Source organism: Monodelphis domestica, chromosome 5 (assembly GCF_027887165.1).
Source record: "Monodelphis domestica isolate mMonDom1 chromosome 5, mMonDom1.pri, whole genome shotgun sequence".
Classification (NCBI taxonomy): domain Eukaryota; kingdom Metazoa; phylum Chordata; class Mammalia; order Didelphimorphia; family Didelphidae; genus Monodelphis; species Monodelphis domestica.
The window spans coordinates 46,512,262-46,533,814 of NC_077231.1; the positions used below are offsets into that span (position 1 = coordinate 46,512,262).

The 21,553-nt window shown below is 37.5% G+C and overlaps 1 protein-coding gene across 1 annotated transcript in view; it reads left to right on the forward strand.

The window, feature by feature from the left end:
* MYRFL (myelin regulatory factor like) overlaps positions 1-21,553 on the forward strand; it is a 130,073-nt gene that overhangs the window by 36,705 nt on the left and 71,815 nt on the right. The window contains exons 7-9 of the mRNA XM_056798457.1: positions 7,392-7,592; positions 10,152-10,260; positions 15,228-15,337. Coding sequence (XP_056654435.1) covers positions 7,392-7,592; positions 10,152-10,260; positions 15,228-15,337 — 420 coding nt within the window. The remainder of the gene's footprint in view (positions 1-7,391; positions 7,593-10,151; positions 10,261-15,227; positions 15,338-21,553) is intronic.

Below are 21,553 nucleotides of genomic sequence, written 5' to 3' on the forward strand. Positions count from 1 at the left end.
TGGGAATGATTATTGGATTTGGAGTGAGAGGACCTGGCTTCAAATCTGGACTCTTCTCCTTTCTAGGGCTTAGTTTGCTCCTCTATAAAATGATGGAATTGGACTAGAGCTGGAGTTCTTAGACTTTTTTTTTGTTATTTAAATTTAAGTATCATAAACTCCTTTGGCATTCTGGGGAAGCCTAGAGACCCTTTTTTCAGAATAATGTTTTTAAATGCATGAAATACAAAGGAAACCAAAGTTTAGTTTAAATAAATATGTGCAGGTATTTCCTCCACATTGTAACTTTCCCCATCGGGGTTTTGATACATCAAGGATTGGCATAAGAAATTAAATGGAAACTTTTGGGGAGTTTTGCAGAAGCTGTTGACAATACAGGAGGACCAGGCCAGTAGATGACTCAGAAAAGTTTTGAAGCTATATAGCCCTTAACTCCCACTGTCTAGCCCATACCATTCTTCTGTGGTGGAACCAGTACATAGTATTGATTTTAAGGTGGAAAGGAAGGGTTTAAGAAAAAAAAAAGAAGGGAACTATATAGCCCACAACCAAATACTTGATTGAAATTTTACAATAATTTAAGACCAAGCAAGAGTTAGAAAAAATTACAAGATATAAACAAATAATTTTTATTACATTAAATTAAAAAGGTTTTGTACAAACAAAACCAATGCAACCAAAATGAGAAGGGAAGCAACAAATTGGGAAGAAAATCTTCATAACAGAAACCTCTGACAAAGGTCTAATTACTCAAATTTATAAGGAGCTAAATCAATTGTACAAAAAAGCAAGCTATTCCCCAGTTGATAAATGGGCAAGGGACATTAATAGGCAATTTTCAGATAAAGAAATCAAAACTATCAATAAACACATGAAAAATTATTCTAAATCTCTTATAATTAGAGAAATGCAAAACAAAACAACTCTGAGATATCACCTCACATCTAAAAGATTGACTAACATGATAGCAAAGGAAAGTGATAAATGTTAGAGGGGATGTGGCAAAATTGGGACTTTAATGAATTGCTGGTGGAGTGTCGAATTGATCCAACCATTTGGGATGGCAATTTGGAACTATGCCCAAAGGATGCTAAAAGACTGTCTGCCCTTTGATCCAGCCAAAGCACTGCAGGGTTTGTACCCCAAAGAGATAATAAGGAAAAAAGACATGTACAAGAATATTCATAGCTGAGCTCTTTGTGTTAGCAAAAAATTGGAAAATGAGGGGATGCCCTTCAATTGGAGAATGGCTGAATAAATTGTGGTATCTGTTGGTGATGGAATACTATCATACTCAAAGGAATAATGAACTGGAGGAATTCCATGTGAAATGAAATGACTTCCAGGAATTGATGCAGAGTGAAAGGAGTAGAACCAGGAAAACATTGTACACAGAAACTGATACATGATGGCACAATTGATTGTAATGGACTACTTTACTAGCAGCAATGCAATGATCCAAGACAATTCTGAGGAACTTATGAGAAAGAACTATTCATACCCAGAGAAAGAACTGTGGGAATAGAAACACAGAAGAAAAACAACTGCTTGATCACATGGGTTGATGGGGATATGATTGGGGATGTAGACTCTAAACGATCACCCTAGTGCAAATATCAATAATATGGAAATAGATCTTGATCAATGACACATGTAAAACCTAGTGGAATTGTGTATCAGCTATGGGAAGGGGGTGGGAAGAGGGGAGGGAAAGAACATGAATCTTGTAACCATGGAAAAATATTCTAAATTAATTAAAGATTTCCAAACTAAAAAATATTATACAATAAGATACTGAAATAGCACATAAAAAAATTGAGCTTCTCTGGAACAAAAAATTTCATGAGGATTTTTCAGATCCTGGGGGGCATTGTGCCCCTAACCCCACAGACCATCTGAAATCTATCTAAGGAAGCCTCAGGAATCCTTAGAAGTCCAAGTGAAGAACCCTTGAGGTTTCTTCGAACTCTAACATTCTATGAGTCTGATAAATTAACTAAAAATGAGAACCCTAAAAAACTGTTTCACAGTTGAAATATAATTGAAACAATGACTGAGGTGATGAAGCATTCACTTTTGCAGAGTGCATCCAAGAATGAATAGAGGACTAAGTATTTTCAAATCATGGACATGTAATAACACCTCCATTGAGACAAATATTTGGATGGTAACCACATGATTCTTTAAAAAACAAACCCTTTACCTTCTGTCTTAGTAACAACTCTAAGATAGAAGGGCAAGGGATAGGCAAAGGAGGTTAAGTGACTTGCCCAGGGCCACACAGCTAGGAAATGTCTGAGAGTGGCACTCTATCAACTGTGCCCCCTAGCTGCCCTGCTTTAGATAACTCTTTAAACCAGGGGTTCTTAACTTCTGGGGGTTGGATGGGAAAACGAAATTACATCTTTATTTCAATATAATTGGTTTCCTTTGTAATCCTACTTTTCTATTTTATGCATTTCAAAACTTTAATCTGAGAATGAATAGATGAATCACTAAAGGGACATAGCCTTGTACCAGTTTTTGAAAGACCAAGCGAAAAAGCATTCCCTTTTTGGGGTTTCCCTGTTCTCCCACATATCACCTGGAAAAAAGCAGATCTCAAAGCTTGAGGTCTCTAGGGAGCAGAATTGGGAAAGCTTTTTAACAATCTCAGGGAAAGAACTCTTTCTGAAAGAATTCAGTAATGTCCCAGAGAAGGATTGTATCTAAATTTGAACTTGGTGATGGCAGAGAGTCTAGAATTGCCTAGTGAGTACCAAACTTAGCTCACAAAGACTTGGTTGGACATGACTGAACAACAAAAAACCCAATCTCAGGGAATCAAAAAGAAGGCTTCAATATGCTCCCAGAATTCATACGAGAGCATTTTTCATCATGAATCCTTTGCAGTTGCCTTGGTTCATCATGTTGATCAGAGTCACAATACTGCTGTTACTAGTACAATGGTCTTTTGGCTGTGCTCATGAAGTGATTTTCCTAAGGGCACAAAAGTAAAGATTAATATCATGGGATCACAGGATAATAGGTTTCAGGCTGAAAGGGATCTCAAAGGGCATCTAGAACAACCTCTCCTTAAGGGCATGGATTGTCCTTTGCCTCTTTGTGTATCCGCAGAGCTTAGCACAATGCCTGGCAGATTGTCCCATTTAATGAATGTTTATTGAATTTATTGAATTATAGATAAGAACTTTCAATTATTTATTGTGAAGTTCTATATAGTAAGCAACATTAACTGTGCTCTATAGGAATTCTCTACATTAATTCCAATCAGTGGTAGTACATTAAAGGCTGTTTTTGAATATTTCATTAATGATTCCACAGAGGAAAATGCAATTGATTCATCTTGGAAAGAATACCATTTTCCATTATAGATGAGGCTCTCTCCTTAGGAACTCAAGTCTGGAATCCCAAAGATATCCATGGCCTTTTGTAAAAGTGATTTGAAAGGAAATGAGCTTTGTAGATGCATCTAATGTGGCAAAAAGTAGGTTTGTTGAGATGTTTCCTGCTAAATCAGATCTATTTATATCTATTACACTGGTTCCACCAACTTGATAATTACCCCAATTTCCTTTGAAAAACAAAAGAAAAAATGTCATTGTTTTATTGTGTTTTCCTGAGCTATCTCATTATGCTCAGAGAATAGCAAGGATACAAACCTAGTTTGTGCCCCATGACTTTGGCTAAGACTTGAGTGTTGGCAGGAGTGGGGAGGGACATTTGGCTTTGCATTTAATCCCATTTGCCATTCATCTGCCCTACCTGGACCTTGAAGATGCTGGCAGAAAAGCTCTTTGTTCCTCTGGGCGCACACACAAAGTTGCTACTTTTCAGCCTGGCCTTCTTTGCCTCTCAAAGGCCAGTCTTTCTGGCAAATCAAGATGAGAAGTGGTGGGAGGATGAGAGGAAACAAAGATGGCGGCTCTTTACACAAACCTTAAAAGCCCTGACCTTCTGAAATTCCACTGTCTAATTTAATATGTGAGAACAGAAAATGGCCAGGAAGTCTCAAGCTGGGGCTGATGCATTGAGGAGGGTCACTTTTTAGATATGATATTTTATTGTCTGTAAACCCAGCCCAAAGCTCTACAATACATCCCTAATTACTATGTCACATATTATAACCATTGATGGCCATAAAATGAATGCTTGTCTGAGACTTTGGAGAAAATTTAGAAGTCAGGGTCCTTGAAACCAAGGAGAGTTTTGTTTTGTCTTTTTATTCCCCAAATGTAGCTAGAATAATTCCTTATACAGAACTGAAACTTCAGAAATGTTTATTGGATTGAATTTCGTGATGTCCTTTAAAATAGCTAGAAATACTCAGAGGGTGAGATCAAGTGGAAACTGTTGCTTTATGGAGTTTGTTGTTGTTCAGTCATGTTCGACTCTCCATGACCCTATTTGGGGTTTTCTGGGCAAAGACACTAGAGTGGTTTGTTGTTTCCTTCTCCAGCTCATTTTATAGATGAGGAACTGAGACAAACAGGATGAAATGACTTGCCCAGGGTCACACAGCTAGTAAGGGGCTAAGGCTGGATAAGTCTTCCTGACTTCAGGCTATAGAGCACATGCAATTTTCCTTAAGGAGAAATTTTCTTTTTTTCTTAACCTTATTTTTATTTCTCCCTTTTATTCTTTAAAACATTTTTTAGTTGTCAAACATTAATTTTGTCTTTCAACATTCCCCTCACAAAAAGGAAAACAACTCTTGTAACAAGCAAGCACAGTAAAGCAAAATAGATTCCAATATTGGAAATGTCCAAAAATGTACGTCTCATTCTCCCATTAGTCAATCACACTTGGCCGGAAGGTGGGTAGCATTAGTCATCATTGGTCATCGTGAATCACTCAGGTTCACCACCTGAGAACCAGCTTGGATTTCTCACTTTTGATCCTTCCCATGTTCAATCAGTTACCAACTTGAGCAGAATTTGGGCTATTGAAGAGAATGCTAGACTTAGAGTCAATAGAGTTGTTCAGTCATTTTTTTTTTAATTTGTGCCTGACTCTTCATGACTTCACTTGGGGTTTTCTTGGCAAAGTTACTAGAGTGATTTGACATTTCCTTTTCCAGCTCATTTTATAGATGAGGAACTGAAGCAAACAGGGAGAAGTGACTTGCCCAGGGTCACCCCTGTAAGTGTCTGAGGCTGGATTTGAACTCGGGAAGACGAATCTTCCTGACTCCGGACTTGGCACTCTATCTACTGTGCCAACTAGTTGCCCTGTAGCAAGTCAGAGAGTCAGCAAAATTTGAGTTCAGATCCAGTCTCTGATATGTACTAGTTGTATGACCAGAAACAAGCCACTTAACCTATCTGAGACTCATTTTCCCCACTTGTAAAATGAGGTTAGTCTAGATGGCCTCTAATATCTCTTCTGGTTCTAAATCTATTATCTCATTGATTTTCCTTCATAATTCATAGTTCTGGAGCTAGAAGAGACCTTAGGATTCATTTAGTCCAATCTCTTCATTTTACAGATAATGAAACTGAGGTCCAAGGAGGTCTTGCGCCCTATTTACCTAGAACCTATCTCAAATCTAGTTCCTTTTTTCCACTTGATTGGCCACCACCTCACTTTTTGCCCTCTTTAGCTCTTGCCAAGAATGTTATAACTATGTCCTAATTGGTTTTCCTGTCCCCAGTCCCTCTCTTTTACAATCTATCCTCCATTAACTTAGAAAATTAATATTCCTAAAGTACAGCTCTTGTCAAGTCACCTCCTCACTGAAAGAAGCTTCAATAGCTTTCTATTGCTCTAGGATATGATTAAAGTTCCTTTGGCTTTTAAAACTCTTCACAATCTGGCTCCATCCTCCCTCCCCCCCCCCCCCCAGTTAGACAACTTCTATCCCCCTCACACATTTTGTGGTTGAGTTGAATTGGCATATTTTCTAGCCCTGAATATAATATTCCATCTCCTCATTCATTCATTCATTCATTCATTCATTCATTCATTCATTCTTTCTTTCTTCTTTTTCTTTCTTTCTTTCCTTCTTTCCTTCTTTCCTCCTTTCTTTCCTCCTTTCTTTCCTTCCTTCCTTCCTTCCTTCCTTCCTTCTTTCTTTCTTTCTTTCTTTCTTTCTTTCTTTCTTTCTTTCTTTCTTTCTTTCTTTCTTTCTTTCTTTCTTTCTTTCTTTCTTTCTTTCTTTCTTTCTTTCTTTCTTTCTTTCTTTCTTTCTTTCTTTCTTTCTTTCTTTCTTTCTTTCTTTCTTTCTTTCTTTCTTTCTTTCTTTCTTTCTTTCTTTCTTTCTTTCTTTCTTTCTTTCTTTCTTTCTTTCTTTCTTTCTTTCTTTCTTTCTTTCTTTCTTTCTTTCTTTCTTTCTTTCTTTCTTTCTTTCTTTCTTTCTTTCTTTCTTTCTTTCTTTCTTTCTTGCCTCTGATGTTCTCTGATTGGAGATATTGGCTATCTCCAATACTTGGGACTCTTTTCCTCCTTACTTTGCCTCTTACAATCACTGGCTTCCCTCAGAACACATCTCAGATCCCACCTCCTAGCTGAAGCCTTTACTTTTCTCCCCAACTACCAGTGTTTCCTGGGCCCCTCCAAATGATTTAATCTGTATATTTTAAATGTATATTTATCTGGATATATTTCATTCCCTGTCTCCCCAGTAGAATATAAGCTCCTTAAGGGCAAGGATTGGTCCATTTTTGTTGTGTATTATCACCAGCTGCTTCAGTGTCTGGCACATAGTAGGCACTTAATAAATGGTGATTTCCCTGAAACATTCATGAGGAATGCCCTGACTTGTCCAGCCATTGGCAAAATTGGGAAGGAGGTAAAACTTGTCTCGAAGTGTCAAAGCTCTTCCATTCTCTGCACAAGTGGCATGTAAAGTAAAAATTCGGAGAGGCATTTAGTATTTCAGCATCAAATACTTGTATGTCATTTACAACCATTTACAAAGGTAGTGTATTTAAAAGAGTCTTGGAAAGGGATAAGGGGCTGTACACATCTCTAACTTTCCAATTTTCTTGTTTTCAAATACATTTTCCTTGCCCTTTTTTGTTTTTACATTTCCTAAAATCTGGCTTTATCCACAAGTTGAATGACCATTCTTGCTCTTCCTCAAAGATTGCTATTTCTTTTTGTTTCCTATTCTTCCTTCCCTTCTATCATTTTAATTGACCCAAATCCCTCTCTTTCTCTTCTAAAGAATAGAAAACTCGGAGAATAGAGAAGTCGGATAAAGGGAGCCACCAGAAACTATTCCCTTGCTGACCCCAGGGTCTGAGCACCATTGGACAGGGCAAGAATGTTAAGGCATACTATTTATTTGGAGGAACAAAAGCAGACATTTTCTCTTCCTGTGATCCAAAGAATAAAGTGTTTGCATCTTTCATTGATCTATTTTGGACTGAAATATTTTTTTCCCCTAGGCATCTAACCCTGGGCAATTTGAGAATGACAGTGACGTATTATGGCATCGAGGCCACGTCCCAGAATCTGTTGTCTGTCATGGCCGAGTAGGAATTAACACAGACACTCCTGATGAAGCCCTGGTTGTCTGTGGCAATATGAAAGTGATGGGGACAGTCATGCATCCGTCTGACAGCCGGGCAAAACAGAATATCCAGGAGGTGAGCACTGAAGTGGGGTCAGGGCAGTTCCGATGACATGCCAACAGAGGCTGCTGGGTCCCTGAGTCCCCAACACTGACACTCCAGAAAGCCTCCTTTGACTGAATGCCTTTTTGTTCTGGCTGTTGGCTCGGAAAGGATACAGTTTAAAAACAGTTAAGTTTGGGGGAATGGAGAAGCATCTGTGTTGGAAATCAGATAGCGTGTCCCATTTTGGTGTAAACAAGGACTCTGCCTTTGGCTTGAATGCCAGCGACATTGAACTCTCCAGGAAGAATTTCCAAATTACTTTTGGAAGGTCATTGACCAAATTCCAAGACCTAGGGTTTTGGGGGTAGGTAGATGAGGGGTGAGGAAGGGTGGGACGGTGATATAGAGTCAGCATGGCAGAACAGATGAGAGTTAGGGAAGCCTGCGTTCAAATTCCATCTCAGACATTTACTAGCTGTGTGACCCTCGGCATGTCACTTAATAATAATAATAATAATAATAATAATAAAAATAGCTAACATGAACATAGTGTCTACTATGGACAGTTACTGTGCTGAGCACTTTACAATAGTTATCTCATTTGATCCTTATAAAAACCCTGGTGCTCTTATTATCCTCATTTTACAGTTGAGGAAACTGAGGCAAAGAGCGCTTAAGTGATTTGCTCAGGGTCATATAGATAGTGTCCAAAGCTGGATTTGAATTCAACTCTTCCTTACTCTGGGTCCAATATTCTATCCATTGTGCCACCTGTCTTAAATGTAAAGTCCCTGATCTTCCCTTTCCTACAAAATGGGAACACATCCACAGGAATGTTATGAGGACCAAATAACATATTGTATGTAACACATCTTGTAAACTTTAAAGCATGATGTGCATGTGAGTATTATTATCATTGTTGTGTTGCACATTTCCCTTCTTGGGCCACCTGTGCTTCTCTGTTGTAGCATCCATATGTATTCTGGACGTTTTTTCACTTTACAGTCAACTCTCATCTTTTGGTCAGGGACAGCCCACTCTCAGGTCTTTGGTCTCTGGGCTCTGCTTGATGGTGCTCATCAGTGGTTCCATGTAGGAGAGACCCACTCCCCTATCCTGTCCCTCCCTGCTTAGGGACAATCTGCCATGCTCTGGTTTGTCTTACCATCTTGGAAAAACTAAAGAATGCCTGAGTGCAATTCCTTGGCTATTTTTGATCAATTGGTCATGCCCAGAAAGATGCTGCTTCTGACAAGAGTCCATCCTTTCCAGGGGCTTTGCAAAGCAATAATTCATCTTGGGGCAGGCTCAGTGAAGCTCATCCCCTAGAAAGTGGTAAAGATGTGTGTGTGGTTCTATAACAATATGACTAATATGGAATTATGTTTTATAGGAATATACAGGTGTAACAGTATCAAATGACTTGCCCTCTCGATGAGGGGATAGGGAGGAAGAGAGAAGCGAGGGATAACAGATGGGCAATGTGTGTGCCCCACTGGCAAACTCTTGATGTCAAGAAAAATCAGGAAAACCCCCAAGCATGTTAGGTAGTTCTCTTAGGATGGATTAATGAGACCACATGAAAGGGTTTACAAAAACTGAGCAAAGATGGATGGTAATTTATGTCGTTGAAGGAACGCCCACAGTGACGAGATCCCTGATTCATTTGACTAAGTCCAAGTGCTATCTGGGCCAAGAAGACATGCTTATTTGGAAATGGTATCCTTCAACCTTAAAAGGGCTTACAACAACCCTCCCTAAAGTTAGTGACTTTTTTCTTTTTTAGAGAGAAGACCAAATTAGAAGAAAAGAGGTAAAAAAAGAGCCATTGGTATTGATAGGGTTTTTGTTCTGTGACATGGAAAGTTGAACCTCTTACAAAGCTAACAGTTTGGTCAGTAAATAAGTCATTAACATGAATTCATTTAAAAATTTATTTAAAAATGTTTCCATATTTCATTTTCTCTCCCTCCCCTCTACCCTCCCCCCTCCTGGATCCAATAAGCACTTCCACTGGGTTATACAAATGTTATCATTTATACCTATTTCCATATTATTCATTTTTGCAATAGAGCAATCTTTAAAAGTCAAACCCCCCCAATCATATACCCATATAAACAAATGATAAGTCATTTGTTTTTCTTCTGTGTTTCTACTCCCACAGTTCTTTCTCTTGGTGTGGACATTTTTTCTCGTAAATCCTTTGGGATTATCTTGTATTAGCAAAGTCCATTACATTGTATTGTTCCACAGTGTTTCACTTTCTGTGTATAAGGTTCTCCTGGTTCTGCTCCTTTCACTCTGCATCAATTCCTGGAGGTCAGTCCAGTTCACGTGGAATTCCTCCAGTTCATCATTCCTTACAGCAGATAGTATTCCATCACCAACAGATGCCACAATTTAACATGAACTCTTGAAATGACTTCTTATGAAGAACAACAAATATAACAGTAAATATAACTTAAAAAATAAAACTATTTGGACTCCAAATGGAATACTTTATCTTCCAATCTTTTTATTCTGCCCAGAGTGTCTAGATAGGAAATATCTTAATATCTGAGAACTGATGATCCCTTTCCATTAAATTAGGTTGACACAAATGAACAACTTCGAAGAATAAACAGAATGAGAATTGTCGAATATGACTACAAACCAGAATTTGCATCAGTGATGGGAATCAACAGTACTCACCAAACAGGTACTTCACCAAGTTTCTTTGCCCCTTCTCCATCTCCATTCTACTTTTTCCAGTCTTTAGTTTGGACTCCTTTCTCTTTGGGGTTTCTGTGCTATGGTGATTGATGACATCCTGAAGTGTTATCCAGTGCTTTGAGAATACATAAGGATTTGGAATGGAAACAGTTAAGAATTTCATTGTTATTAATTCAAACCATACAAAAGCTCAGGGAGTTTTTGAATGACTGGTTCCTTTTCACTTGTAAATGTAGAGAATCAAAAACTTTTCACATTTAGTCTTTTTGTTTCTACTTTCACACTTCCCCTTTGAGCAGGAGGGGTAAGGGCTGATAGGTCTTTGAACTCTATGTGTGAGCCATTGGAGGGTAGGTGAGAACTGGACCCATATAGAGGTGGCCCTATATTTTGGTCTAAAGATGGGTGACAGTGCTAGAGGTTAAAGTTGGCTGTGAAGGAACACATCTTCCTATAATGTTGGTGGATATTTTTCTGGTAGGAAAAATGAATCAGTCCAATCTTGCTGATGGCTGGGGAATTTTTTTTTTAAACCCATCATTGGGAAGACATTTGTACCAAGTTATACAATGCCCATTAGTGACTCAGCGATGGTGTGCTGGAAACCTGAAGAACTGTAATTCTGGCATTGTGGATTGTACTTTCAAATTGTACATAAAGTCTTGGGCCAGAATGGCCAAGATGATGGTCACAGGAAAAGCCTAGTGAATGAAGGATACCTATTCACCAGACTATAATGTAGAGTTAGATAAATGACTCCTAGAACTACACCGTCATTAATATATCTTGGATAAATCTTGCAAATGAACAATGAATTCAGCCCAAGATTGAACAGAAAGAAAGAAGACCAGATTGTCTTTGGAATATAGGAAAATTCTCTTAACTCCAAATTTCTCTGGGAAACAATGGCTTTTTCATTCCAATATTCTGCAAGTGTTTAGTGCACTATGTTGTAGTCAAGCTAATCTGTGGGAAAGTGGGTGGAACCATACTACTGTGGAGGAATCATGGTGACATTAAGATTACAGATGCAGGTGTATTCCAATGGTTTTTTTTTCCCCCATAAAGGCAAGTAGAGACAGTTTAGATAGGAGGCATAATTGCACAAAAGGAGAAATAGCCTAAGCTCTCCTCTCACTTCCTCCCTCCTCTGCCCTTCTTCTGTCCCTCCTCCTTCCCCTCAGGTAGAGCTGGCACTATGTCCCAGGACAGGTTGGAGTCCAGCCAGCTTCTTCCAGTTTGGGTGTGCCTGTTTCTTCACATAGACTTTTCCCTTAGAGAAAGAGGAAGTGAGCTGATGCCACCCTGTTTTATATCTCTATAAAGGAATCTTGTGGCATTTACCTACTTTTCCCCCCATAGAAACCCCTTTCTATGATCATTCCATTCAGCCTTATGGTAGAAATTTCCTTGATCCAAATTTGATGATGCACAGAATCATTAAAAAAAAAGTTTGTTATGCATGTGCCAAAATACCTTTTACTCGTCCTTTTTTTCCTGCTCTCATAAATTTAATCAATACTAAGTATTGTATCCAAGGTAGAAGGATGGTGAAAGGCTGGGCAATTGGAGTTAAGTGGTAATATGACCAGGAAGTGTCTGAGGTTAGATTTGGGTCCAGAATTTCCCATCTCTGGGCTTGGCTTTCAATCCACTGAGCTACTTCCTGTCCCTACCCATAGTACTTTTTGAAGAATATGAAAATAGGCTCAATTTCTTCCCTTTTTTTTCTCCAAAAGAGTGCTGGTTCTGGAGTCAGAGATCCTGAGTTTGAATCTCACCTGGAATGTTTACTACTTCTTTGACTTGGGGAAAACCAATTAACCTTCTCCTTGCTTGAATTTATTTAACATATTTATATACATATTTATATTTAACTAATATATATATATAACATCTTTATATCTATATATATATTTAACATTTTTATATATATTTTTAACATCTTCATATATATTTAATATCTTTATATATTTTTTAACATCTTTATATATTTAACATCTTTATATACATATTTATATTTAACTAATATATATATATATATAACATCTTTATATCTATATATATTTAACATTTTTATATATATTTTTAACATCTTCATATATATTTAATATCTTTATATATTTTTTAACATCTTTATATATTTAACATCTTTATATATATATATATATTTAACCTTTTGTAAAAAGAAAGAGTTGAAACATATGCTTATAGATTTAGAGTTAGAAAGAATCTTAGAAGTCATAAAATCCAAACTTCTCTGGAAACAGGACCACAGAGATTAAGGGACTTGCCTAGGATCTGTGCAGATATGAGGACGTAACTTAAAAGGATGCTGGGAACATAGCTCAGGTGTGGCAAATTGTCCACCTGCACAGATCACAGCCAATATGTGTCTGAGCTGGGATTCTAATTTCAGTTTTCCTAATTATAAATACACTGGTGTCCCCATGATACCATGATATATCCCATATCTAGAATGCTCTCTGAAGTCCCTTCCCCCTCTAGTTCTATGATTCCAGGATCAAATCAGAGATGTCGTCAGGCAGTGACACGAACTCTAGATTTGGAATCAGAGAACTTGGATCCCTGCCTGGCACTATTACTTTCTTCCCACTCAGCCTCTAGGTCTCAGCTTCCACCCATGAGAGTTTGGTATAGAGGACCACTAAGTCTCAGTGCAGTTAAGGCTTTCAAAAACTCAAGAGAATTAATTTTTTTCTTTTGTTCAATCAATTTACTCAATTAAATCTCAATGGGGAAAAGCATGTCTTACCACAAGAGAATTATTTGCGGGGGTATAACAAAATGCATCATTTATTTAACATCTTTCTATGGGAAGAAGTTATAGAAGTTTCACAGAATCCATTTAAAAGCTTGCCTGGAAGATCCTGTTGCAACTTCAGCGATGAATTCACGATGGGCAGTTTCTTCCATGTTTTGGAGTTGACAAAGGTCCCATTGTCTCATGGCATTTGTGATAAACTTAAGCTGCACTATTACTTTTGGGACACTCCATATATTAAGCATGCAGATGTTTTGTGGCTAAATAAATTTCAGAAATTGCACAATGGAGACAATAGGAAGTCATTAAAGGCATAAATAAGAGCAGGGCAGTGAGATGATGAAAGGGATCCGAGAATCATAGAGCTAGAAGGGACCTGATGGACTGTTGAATCCTATCCCTTCGTTTTATTGTTTGATTATAGGTATATTCATCTGGGGCAGTTAGGTGAATAGAGTGCTGGGTCTGAAGTCAGGAAGACTTGAGTTCAAATCTATTATTTAGGTTCTTTCTTGCTGTATGACCCTGGGCTAGGCACTGATCTTTGTTTGCCTCAATTTCTTCATTTGCAAAATGAGCCAGAGAGGGGGATGGCAAAGCAATGACGTATCTTTGTCAAGAAAACCTCAGAAAGGGGTCACAGAGAGCCTGGCATGACTTAGAAATGACTAAACAATGACGACATATATTTATCTGGCTAAGAAGAGGGAGAAAAGTTGCTTTTTCCATGCTTGAATATATTTAACATCTTTATATGTATTTAACATCTTTATATATATTTAACACCTTTATATATGTATTTAACATATTTATATATATTTAACATCTTTATATTTTATATATATTTATATTTTATACATATTATATATTTAACATATTTATATATTTTGACATCTTTATATGTATTTAATATCTTTATATATATATTTAACATCTTTATGTATTTAACATCTTTATATATTTAACATCTTTATAGATATTTAACATCTTTACATATATTTAACACCTTTATGTATATTTAACATTTTAATATATATTTAACACCTTTATATATATTTAACATATTTATATATTTTAGCATCTTCATATATATTTAATATCTTTATATATATTTTAACATCTTTATGTATTTAACATATTTATTTATATATTTAACATCTTTATATGCAAATCTACAGATGGGAAAAACCAGAGTTGAAGTATTAAAGAGTCTACACCTATTAGGCTTCCATGTGTAGATTCTCCCAACTTGAGGGAAACTCTGTTCCAGTGTGGTTAGAACCCTAGACCTGGAGTCAGGAAGACCTGAATTCAAATCCAGCCTCAGATACTTACTAGCAGTGTGTCTCTGGGCAAGTCACTTAAACTTTATTTGCCTCAGTTTCCTCATCTGTGAAATGAAGATAATAACAGCACCTACTGCCCATGGTTGTTGTTGTGAGGATCAAATGAGATAATCATTGTAAATTGCTTAGCACATAGTAGGTGCTATATAAATGCTAGCAATAATAGTAATTATTATTATCCTTTTGCCTCAGCCTATTCTAGGTCCTTCCCATGGTGGATGGGCTTATTTCACTTTAGCTGAAGGCAGGCTGAATGAGACAGGGGAGTCAGCTTTCTAAAGGATGTGCCTGAGAATGTTCAGGTTTCCATCCACCGAGAAACAGAATGGTACTTATTTTGTGGTGTCCATCTGCCTCTCACTCTTTCATGCTGCAGAATGCTTTCTGTCCTTATGGATTTCAGTTTAGACTGTAATCATGAATCTCAGAAGAGTCAGAGTCTTCTTTCCATTTATTTTCAGAGACTTTACTATCTGTGTTAGTGTTTTCCATCCTAACTTGGGCACTCTACAGTGATGTTCTGGTAAATGTTTAACAACCAGCTTTCTGAAACATGCACATTGCACATTTCAAGGTTTCAGCTGCGTTATTAACATTTTCCATTACGTAAGTCTAGAGAATCAACAAATGATGACTCGGACCCTGATTTGTAGCATTTACAGATTTCCAGGGTGTTAATACTCACATTGAAAATTTAATATTTGGTTCTCATATACTGACTAGCGCATCCCTGGCTCTTTCTGTATTTCGGGGATTTCACTTCTCAAGATCGTAAGTGTGATTAAACTTGGAGTCTGTTTTTTTGCTTTCTTCTGTAAACAGGAATGATAGCCCAAGAGGTACAAGAGATCTTACCCAGGGCAGTCAGAGAAGTTGGTGATGTCACATGTGAGAATGGAAACAAGTTAGAGAACTTCCTCATGGTTGATAAGGTAATCATCAATAATTTAGTGGTAATTAATTATCAGTAAAAATAATGATCAATATCAAAATAGCAACAATAATATTGATTAATAATCAATGAAAGAATTGCACTTTTATGAAAGCCAGTAGAAGGAGCACTTGCATTGCAGTTAGAAAATCTGGATCTCTAATCTGAAACTGGGGAAAATTCTGATAGGTTCATACCAACCTTTCTACATGCCAGGATGCTGGTCAGGACATCATTAAAAAGAAGCAAAATCCAATAAACTAGAGGCATCCTTCATAATCAGTTAAGGTCACTTCATTCTCTTGGCCTCAATTTCCTCATTGATAAAATCCTATAAAATGAAGTGGTTAGACATGATGGTTGAGGGATCTCTCAGTTCTAGATTTATGGTTCTAGAAACTGTTCTGGAACAGAAGGGAAAGAGAATAAACATTTACAGAATACCTATTATGTGCCAGGCATTACTCTAAGTACCTTCTAAATAATATCTCATTTGAATTTGAAAGGTGGAAGGGATCAATAGTGGCCATCTTGTCAGACATCAAATGTTTGTACCTGACAAATCCTTCATCTCTACCATAAAGATGTCCAAGATGGGGAAACATCACTTTTATTGGCAGTCCATTACGTTTTTGGACATTTCTAATCCCTAATTCTTAGGGAGTTTTTCCTGATGTTAAATCTGAATTTGCTTCTTTTGCAACTTTGACATGCTGCTTTTGGTTCTGTTCTTTGGGGTCAAGCAGAAAAAGTCTGCTCCATCTTCCACAGATACTTGAAGGTAGCTCCCATATCTAGCCTAAGTCTCCTTTGTTCCAGGTTAAACATACCTATTTCAATCAATCAATCAATCAATCAATCAATCAGTTACCTTTTGTTAATTGCCTACTATATGTCAATGGGAATAAAAAAAGGGGGCAAAAGACAGGGTTGGGAACAGGACTCAGAATCAGGCAATAATAAAGATTCATCGAATGATGTTTAGCCTAGCTAAAATAAAACTTACGAGGGAGGACTGACCATTATCTGGTCTCCAAATACTTGAGGGATGGTCATGCGCCAAAGGAATTAAACATAGTCTGATGGGCCTGGACAGTAGAACTAGGGTCATTGAGAGTTACAAAGCAGAACATTTCAGTTCAATCTAAAAGTAATTGAATAAGACAGAACTACCTAGCAACTATAGCCATGAAAAAATGGAATGGGCTTCCTCCTCCGAAGATGATGACAGCAACCCCCCATCTCTGGAGACCTTTGACTTGTAAGAGGTGATCCCATCTGGGGGTGAGGCTGGACCTCTAACTAAGGTCCTTCTGAATGCTGCTTCTATGACTAGATGACCTAAAAATTTATTCTATCATTGTATCATCCCTGGGAATGTCATTGGTCAGAATTCCTGCTCCAACTAATTGAGTCTGAATGTCATTTGAGCAAGAAGCCATGTTCAGACTAAATTAAATTTTTACTGGAAATACATTAAGGAATGGAAGAGTTTGAGTGTTCTTAATAACTTAAACTAATAGAGTTGAAATTCCTCGGGTTGTTATTGAGGCTAAACTTCTATAAAATTAGGAGTAGCTAGAGGTAGCATTGTTCTTACTCTAAATCCTAAACCTTTGGTGTCTTTCTTCATTTAAAAAAATTAAAAAGAAAAATCCTTACCTTCTGTCTTAGAATCATACTGTATATTGGTTCCAAGGCATAGGAGTGGTAAAGGGTTAGGCAATGGAGGTTAAGTGACTTGTCCAGGGTCATACAGTTAGGATGTATCTTTGATTTGAAGTCAGGATCTCTCATCTCTGGACATGACTCTCCATCCACTGAGCCACCATTATCTTCAATTCTGTCACTCCTTGTTACCTGAGGAACAGCATGGTATGTTTTGAGTAATTAGTTATATGCTTATTTCTTGAGTTCTTAGGGAGTACGTTCTTTACTGACAAAGCAGAGATGAACCGTGAATCAAATAGCAAGACATTTAATTGGGACAGAGTATCAAAGCAAAATTACCTGGGATATGAAGTTGTGGAATCTTAACCTACCCCTCACGTAATCTCCTAAGGATTCTCATTCTGGTGAGAGTGCCCACTCCCTGCACAACTCACATTCTTATAAAAAGATTACATCATACCTGACCACTTCCTGCCACTATGGCATGTTCCTTTGTCTGATAATAAACAAAACCCTTGGTAGTCATCTCTCTCCTTGTTGGTGTGACTAACACTAGGGGAGACCGAGATCTGACCTCTTTAAAGAGATGAGAAACATCTTTCAGCACTAGCCGAGGAACATTGGAGGAGTGAACACACATCCTGTTTGGATTTTTCACAAGGAAGAAAGGTGTGCAATAAAAGCCATTTCCCCATGGCAAATTCAAGTTTCTAGTAAATAGGAGAATGTATAAACATAAACTATAATTCATTTTTCTCTAGATCTAACAGATTAAATAAACCTTTGAAGAGGAAGGGAAGTGATTTTTTATTAAGCACCAACTATATGCTAGGTACTTAAAATATTTCATTTAATCTTCACAATTTTTGTGCAACCCTACTGGTGCAAATCAACATCCTCTTTTTACATTTGGGCAAACTGAGGCAGACAGGTGAAATGAGTCGAGTATCTGAGAGGTATTAGACCTGTGTCTGAGGCTGGATTTGAACTCCAAACCCAGGGTTCTGTCCACTGCATGAACTCAGTTGCCTTTGAGGCAAATGAGAGTCCTGAGAAAGATATGCTTATCAAAAGGGAGTTTCCTCCTTTCTTCTGGTAGCATCATGTGGACTGAAGGGGAATTCAGAAGATATCTAAGTTTTAGATTCCTTCCTTTTCATTACAAGTTTTCTTTTGGATTTACAGGGACCAACAGTGGCCATCTTGTCCTATGGAAATTGATTATATTAGATTCAACTCAATGGTTATCCGAGCACAGTGCCTGGAACATAGGAGGTTCTTAATAAATGTTTTAATGACTGCTGTAAATTGTCAAGATCTCCTTGGATTCTGACTCTGTCATCCAGGATATTAGCTACCTCTCTTAGCTTTGTGTCACTGAAAATCTGAGGAAGGTTCCATCCATATCTTTATTCAGGTCATTAGCACTGATAAAAAATGTTCAATAAAAAACTATTCTAGGTGAACCCAAAGTTCTCATTCTTCAGACTTTTCTGTGTCCTGGTCAAGCCAAAGGTACTTGCCATTATTTGTTGTGAAAACAAAGCCTTGGATCCACTGTACACCCATTCCTGTTGCATTCTACTTTGCTATGGTGACAAATATGGCAAGAAACTATTCTTTTCCCTCAACGTTTACCACTCTTTTGTCTGTGGAAATCCTGCTGCCTTCGCTTCACCCACAGACATGTTTGTATTTGATGCAAGCCTAGAATGTCCTTCACTACTGATGAGGTCGACCAAAGGATGGGAGACTGTGGATTAAGAATGATAAGGAGCTAGCCCTCTTGCCCTTTAAAAAATAATAGGAATTTTTCAGAAACAATGACGAAAAGGACAAGTCTATATTGAAGCATTTTCTCCCTCCCCCCCCCCCAAGTCAGGCCATTCTATGAACTGCTAGTTTTGTATTCTCTGCAGATGCCTTTTTCAATTTCATATTTATCCACTGTTTATAGATTGTGAATCAGGCCATGCCCAGTTGGAGGAGATAGCTATCAAGGTAGATTCTAGGTGGCTTTGTTTTCTTTCATTTCTTTCTCGGAGAGATGACCTTATAAGATAATGGGAAGTTATTGAAAGTTGCCTTCTTCTTGTTATATCTAAGATATGCCTCCTACCTCTGTGTGGCTCCCCAAAGAGTGCTGACAGCCCTGTCTCCAGGAATAGGGAGGGAAACCAGACTGCTAGAGAATTTTTCTCTGCCCAGAGACAAGGAATGGGATTGGGATGGGGTAAGAGAAGTCAAACTTACTGGGTAAAATGAATGCATTGATGGACCTTCCCACATGAATCTCTTGACAATCTATAGGGCAGAGGAAAGACTTCTGGGACTGAGAAGTACCTTTCTTGCTTAGGGTATGTGACAAAGGGTAATCAGGGAGTGAGTGGTTATTGTTAGTGGAATATTCCAGCCAAGTAGCATTGATTTGGGCTGCTTTGGAATTTACTGTTTCTTATTTAGCTATGGATGTCTCCCTTGCACCTAAGACAATGATGAGCACAATCCAGGCTTTTAAGAGATATTTATTGAAAGTCTGATCAAAGGAGGAAGAAGTTTAGAGAGCCTTTCCATTATTCAATCAACAAACATTTATTATACATCTATTTTATGCCAGGTACTGTGCTCAATGATAGTGATATAAAAGGAGTCAGAAGTCAATGCTTACCCTCAGAGAGCTTGTAATCTAATAAGGCAATCAAAAGATGAAGACAAACTTCTGAAAGTTTAATCCATAACTGGATTTTTTGTTGCATGTTTTGTACAATAAGACTAATAAAATCCTACTTTTCTATGCTATAACATTTCATAGGCTTTTAGATTTCAAGTTGGAAGGGATTCTGTGGAGCATTCTACAGAAAGGGAAACTGAGACACAGAGAGATTAAGTAACTTGCCCAGGGTCACACAGATAGTAAATGCCTGGGGTAGGATTGGACTCTAGGTCTTCCTGATTCTAAATTCAGTGCCCCCTCCTCAAGATCACATCAGAAAGGATTTCTATTCTTTAAGTACTGGAAAATACTATCTTCCATTTTATAGATGAAGAAGCTGACTCATAGAAATGTGATTTATTTAAGGTCAGAAAGCCAAACTTGATTCTATCTGATAATAGACTGTAGCTTTTTATTTCTAACTCAGTGCTCAAATCACAAGCCCAGCATCATCATGGTATATTTTAAGGATTGGGGATTTCATTAGAGTGGGTGCTCCCTCCCACCAATGCAAATTGCTATCCCTTTGCTAGTTAGTCTTTGCAAGTAGCTATGGCCAAAAATATTTCACTACTTGCTACAAAATAATAATAATAATAACAAACGAATAATTGTACCTAATTAGTGCTTTAAGATTTGCAAAGCACTTTATATAGCCTATATCATTTGATCTTCACAACAACCCGATGAGGTTGAAAGCCACTAATATCCCCATTTTCCAGATGAAAAAGCTGAGTTTGACCAAGATTAAATGACCTGCCCAAAGTCACTTGGCTAAGTTGAGTTCAGGTCTTCTTCTATCTGAATGCAACATCTTATTCATTATGCTCCTATGTTAATCAAGTGCAAGACTTCTGTCAAGAAGCCTAGGCTAGATCTTAGATGAAACACTGTACTCTGTCAGTTCATGCATTTCATCATGGCAGGAACTGTCCAGATTTGAATGAAGGATGAAAAAGCATTTATCAAGGGAATATTATTTGCTAATCACAGGAGATAAAAATAACTAAGATAATCTTTATCCTCAAGGGAACTTACTTTCTATTGGAGGAAGACTTAAATGGATTGGAAAGGGAGTGGAATGGTGGGGATGGGACACAGAATAAGTACCAAGAGGCATGGTTTGGAAATGAGGGAAATGTTAGGATGGTCTGGTTTGGGAACAGATAAGACAAATGCTCATCTATCAAAGCCTACTTGCAGGGTGCAGAGTTCCAAGTTCCAGTGGATAGGAATAAAGATTTTTTTTCCTTTGGGTATAAACTACAAGAACCTAGAGTCATCTATTTTTTTTTAAAAACAATTTCATCAATAAATACATGTAAACAATTTATACAAGTCATGGGCTTCCCTTAAGGATCAAATGAGATAATATGTATAATGTTTGGCACACCATAGGTGCTTAATAAATGCTTGTCATTTCTCACCTCCAAATCCCTTTTAAGTCCCATGAGTTCTTGTAAAGTATTAGTGATAGTAAGCTTGGCTTTGATTTCAACTCTATCTGGATGCATATTATTACTGCTAGTTCTTGATATTTCAAGAAGTGATACAACATTTGATGGCTTATCCTTATCCTTCCCTTTTTCTTCACGTTGGTTACTTTCTCCCAAACTTTGGCATGTGGGTAGAAAATCAAAATGAAGAGCAAAATCAAGTTGATTTCTTCTGCTTTTAGTTAATCCCATTGGTGTAAAAGGTTTGGTGAGAGATATGACATTTGTTATTCATGTATAATTTGAATTTTTAGCCTTTATGAAAAGTTTCTTAATATCTCCACAAAATAAGTGAACAAACTAAGCCTAAAATGACAATGCAGACATGCTGTCACCA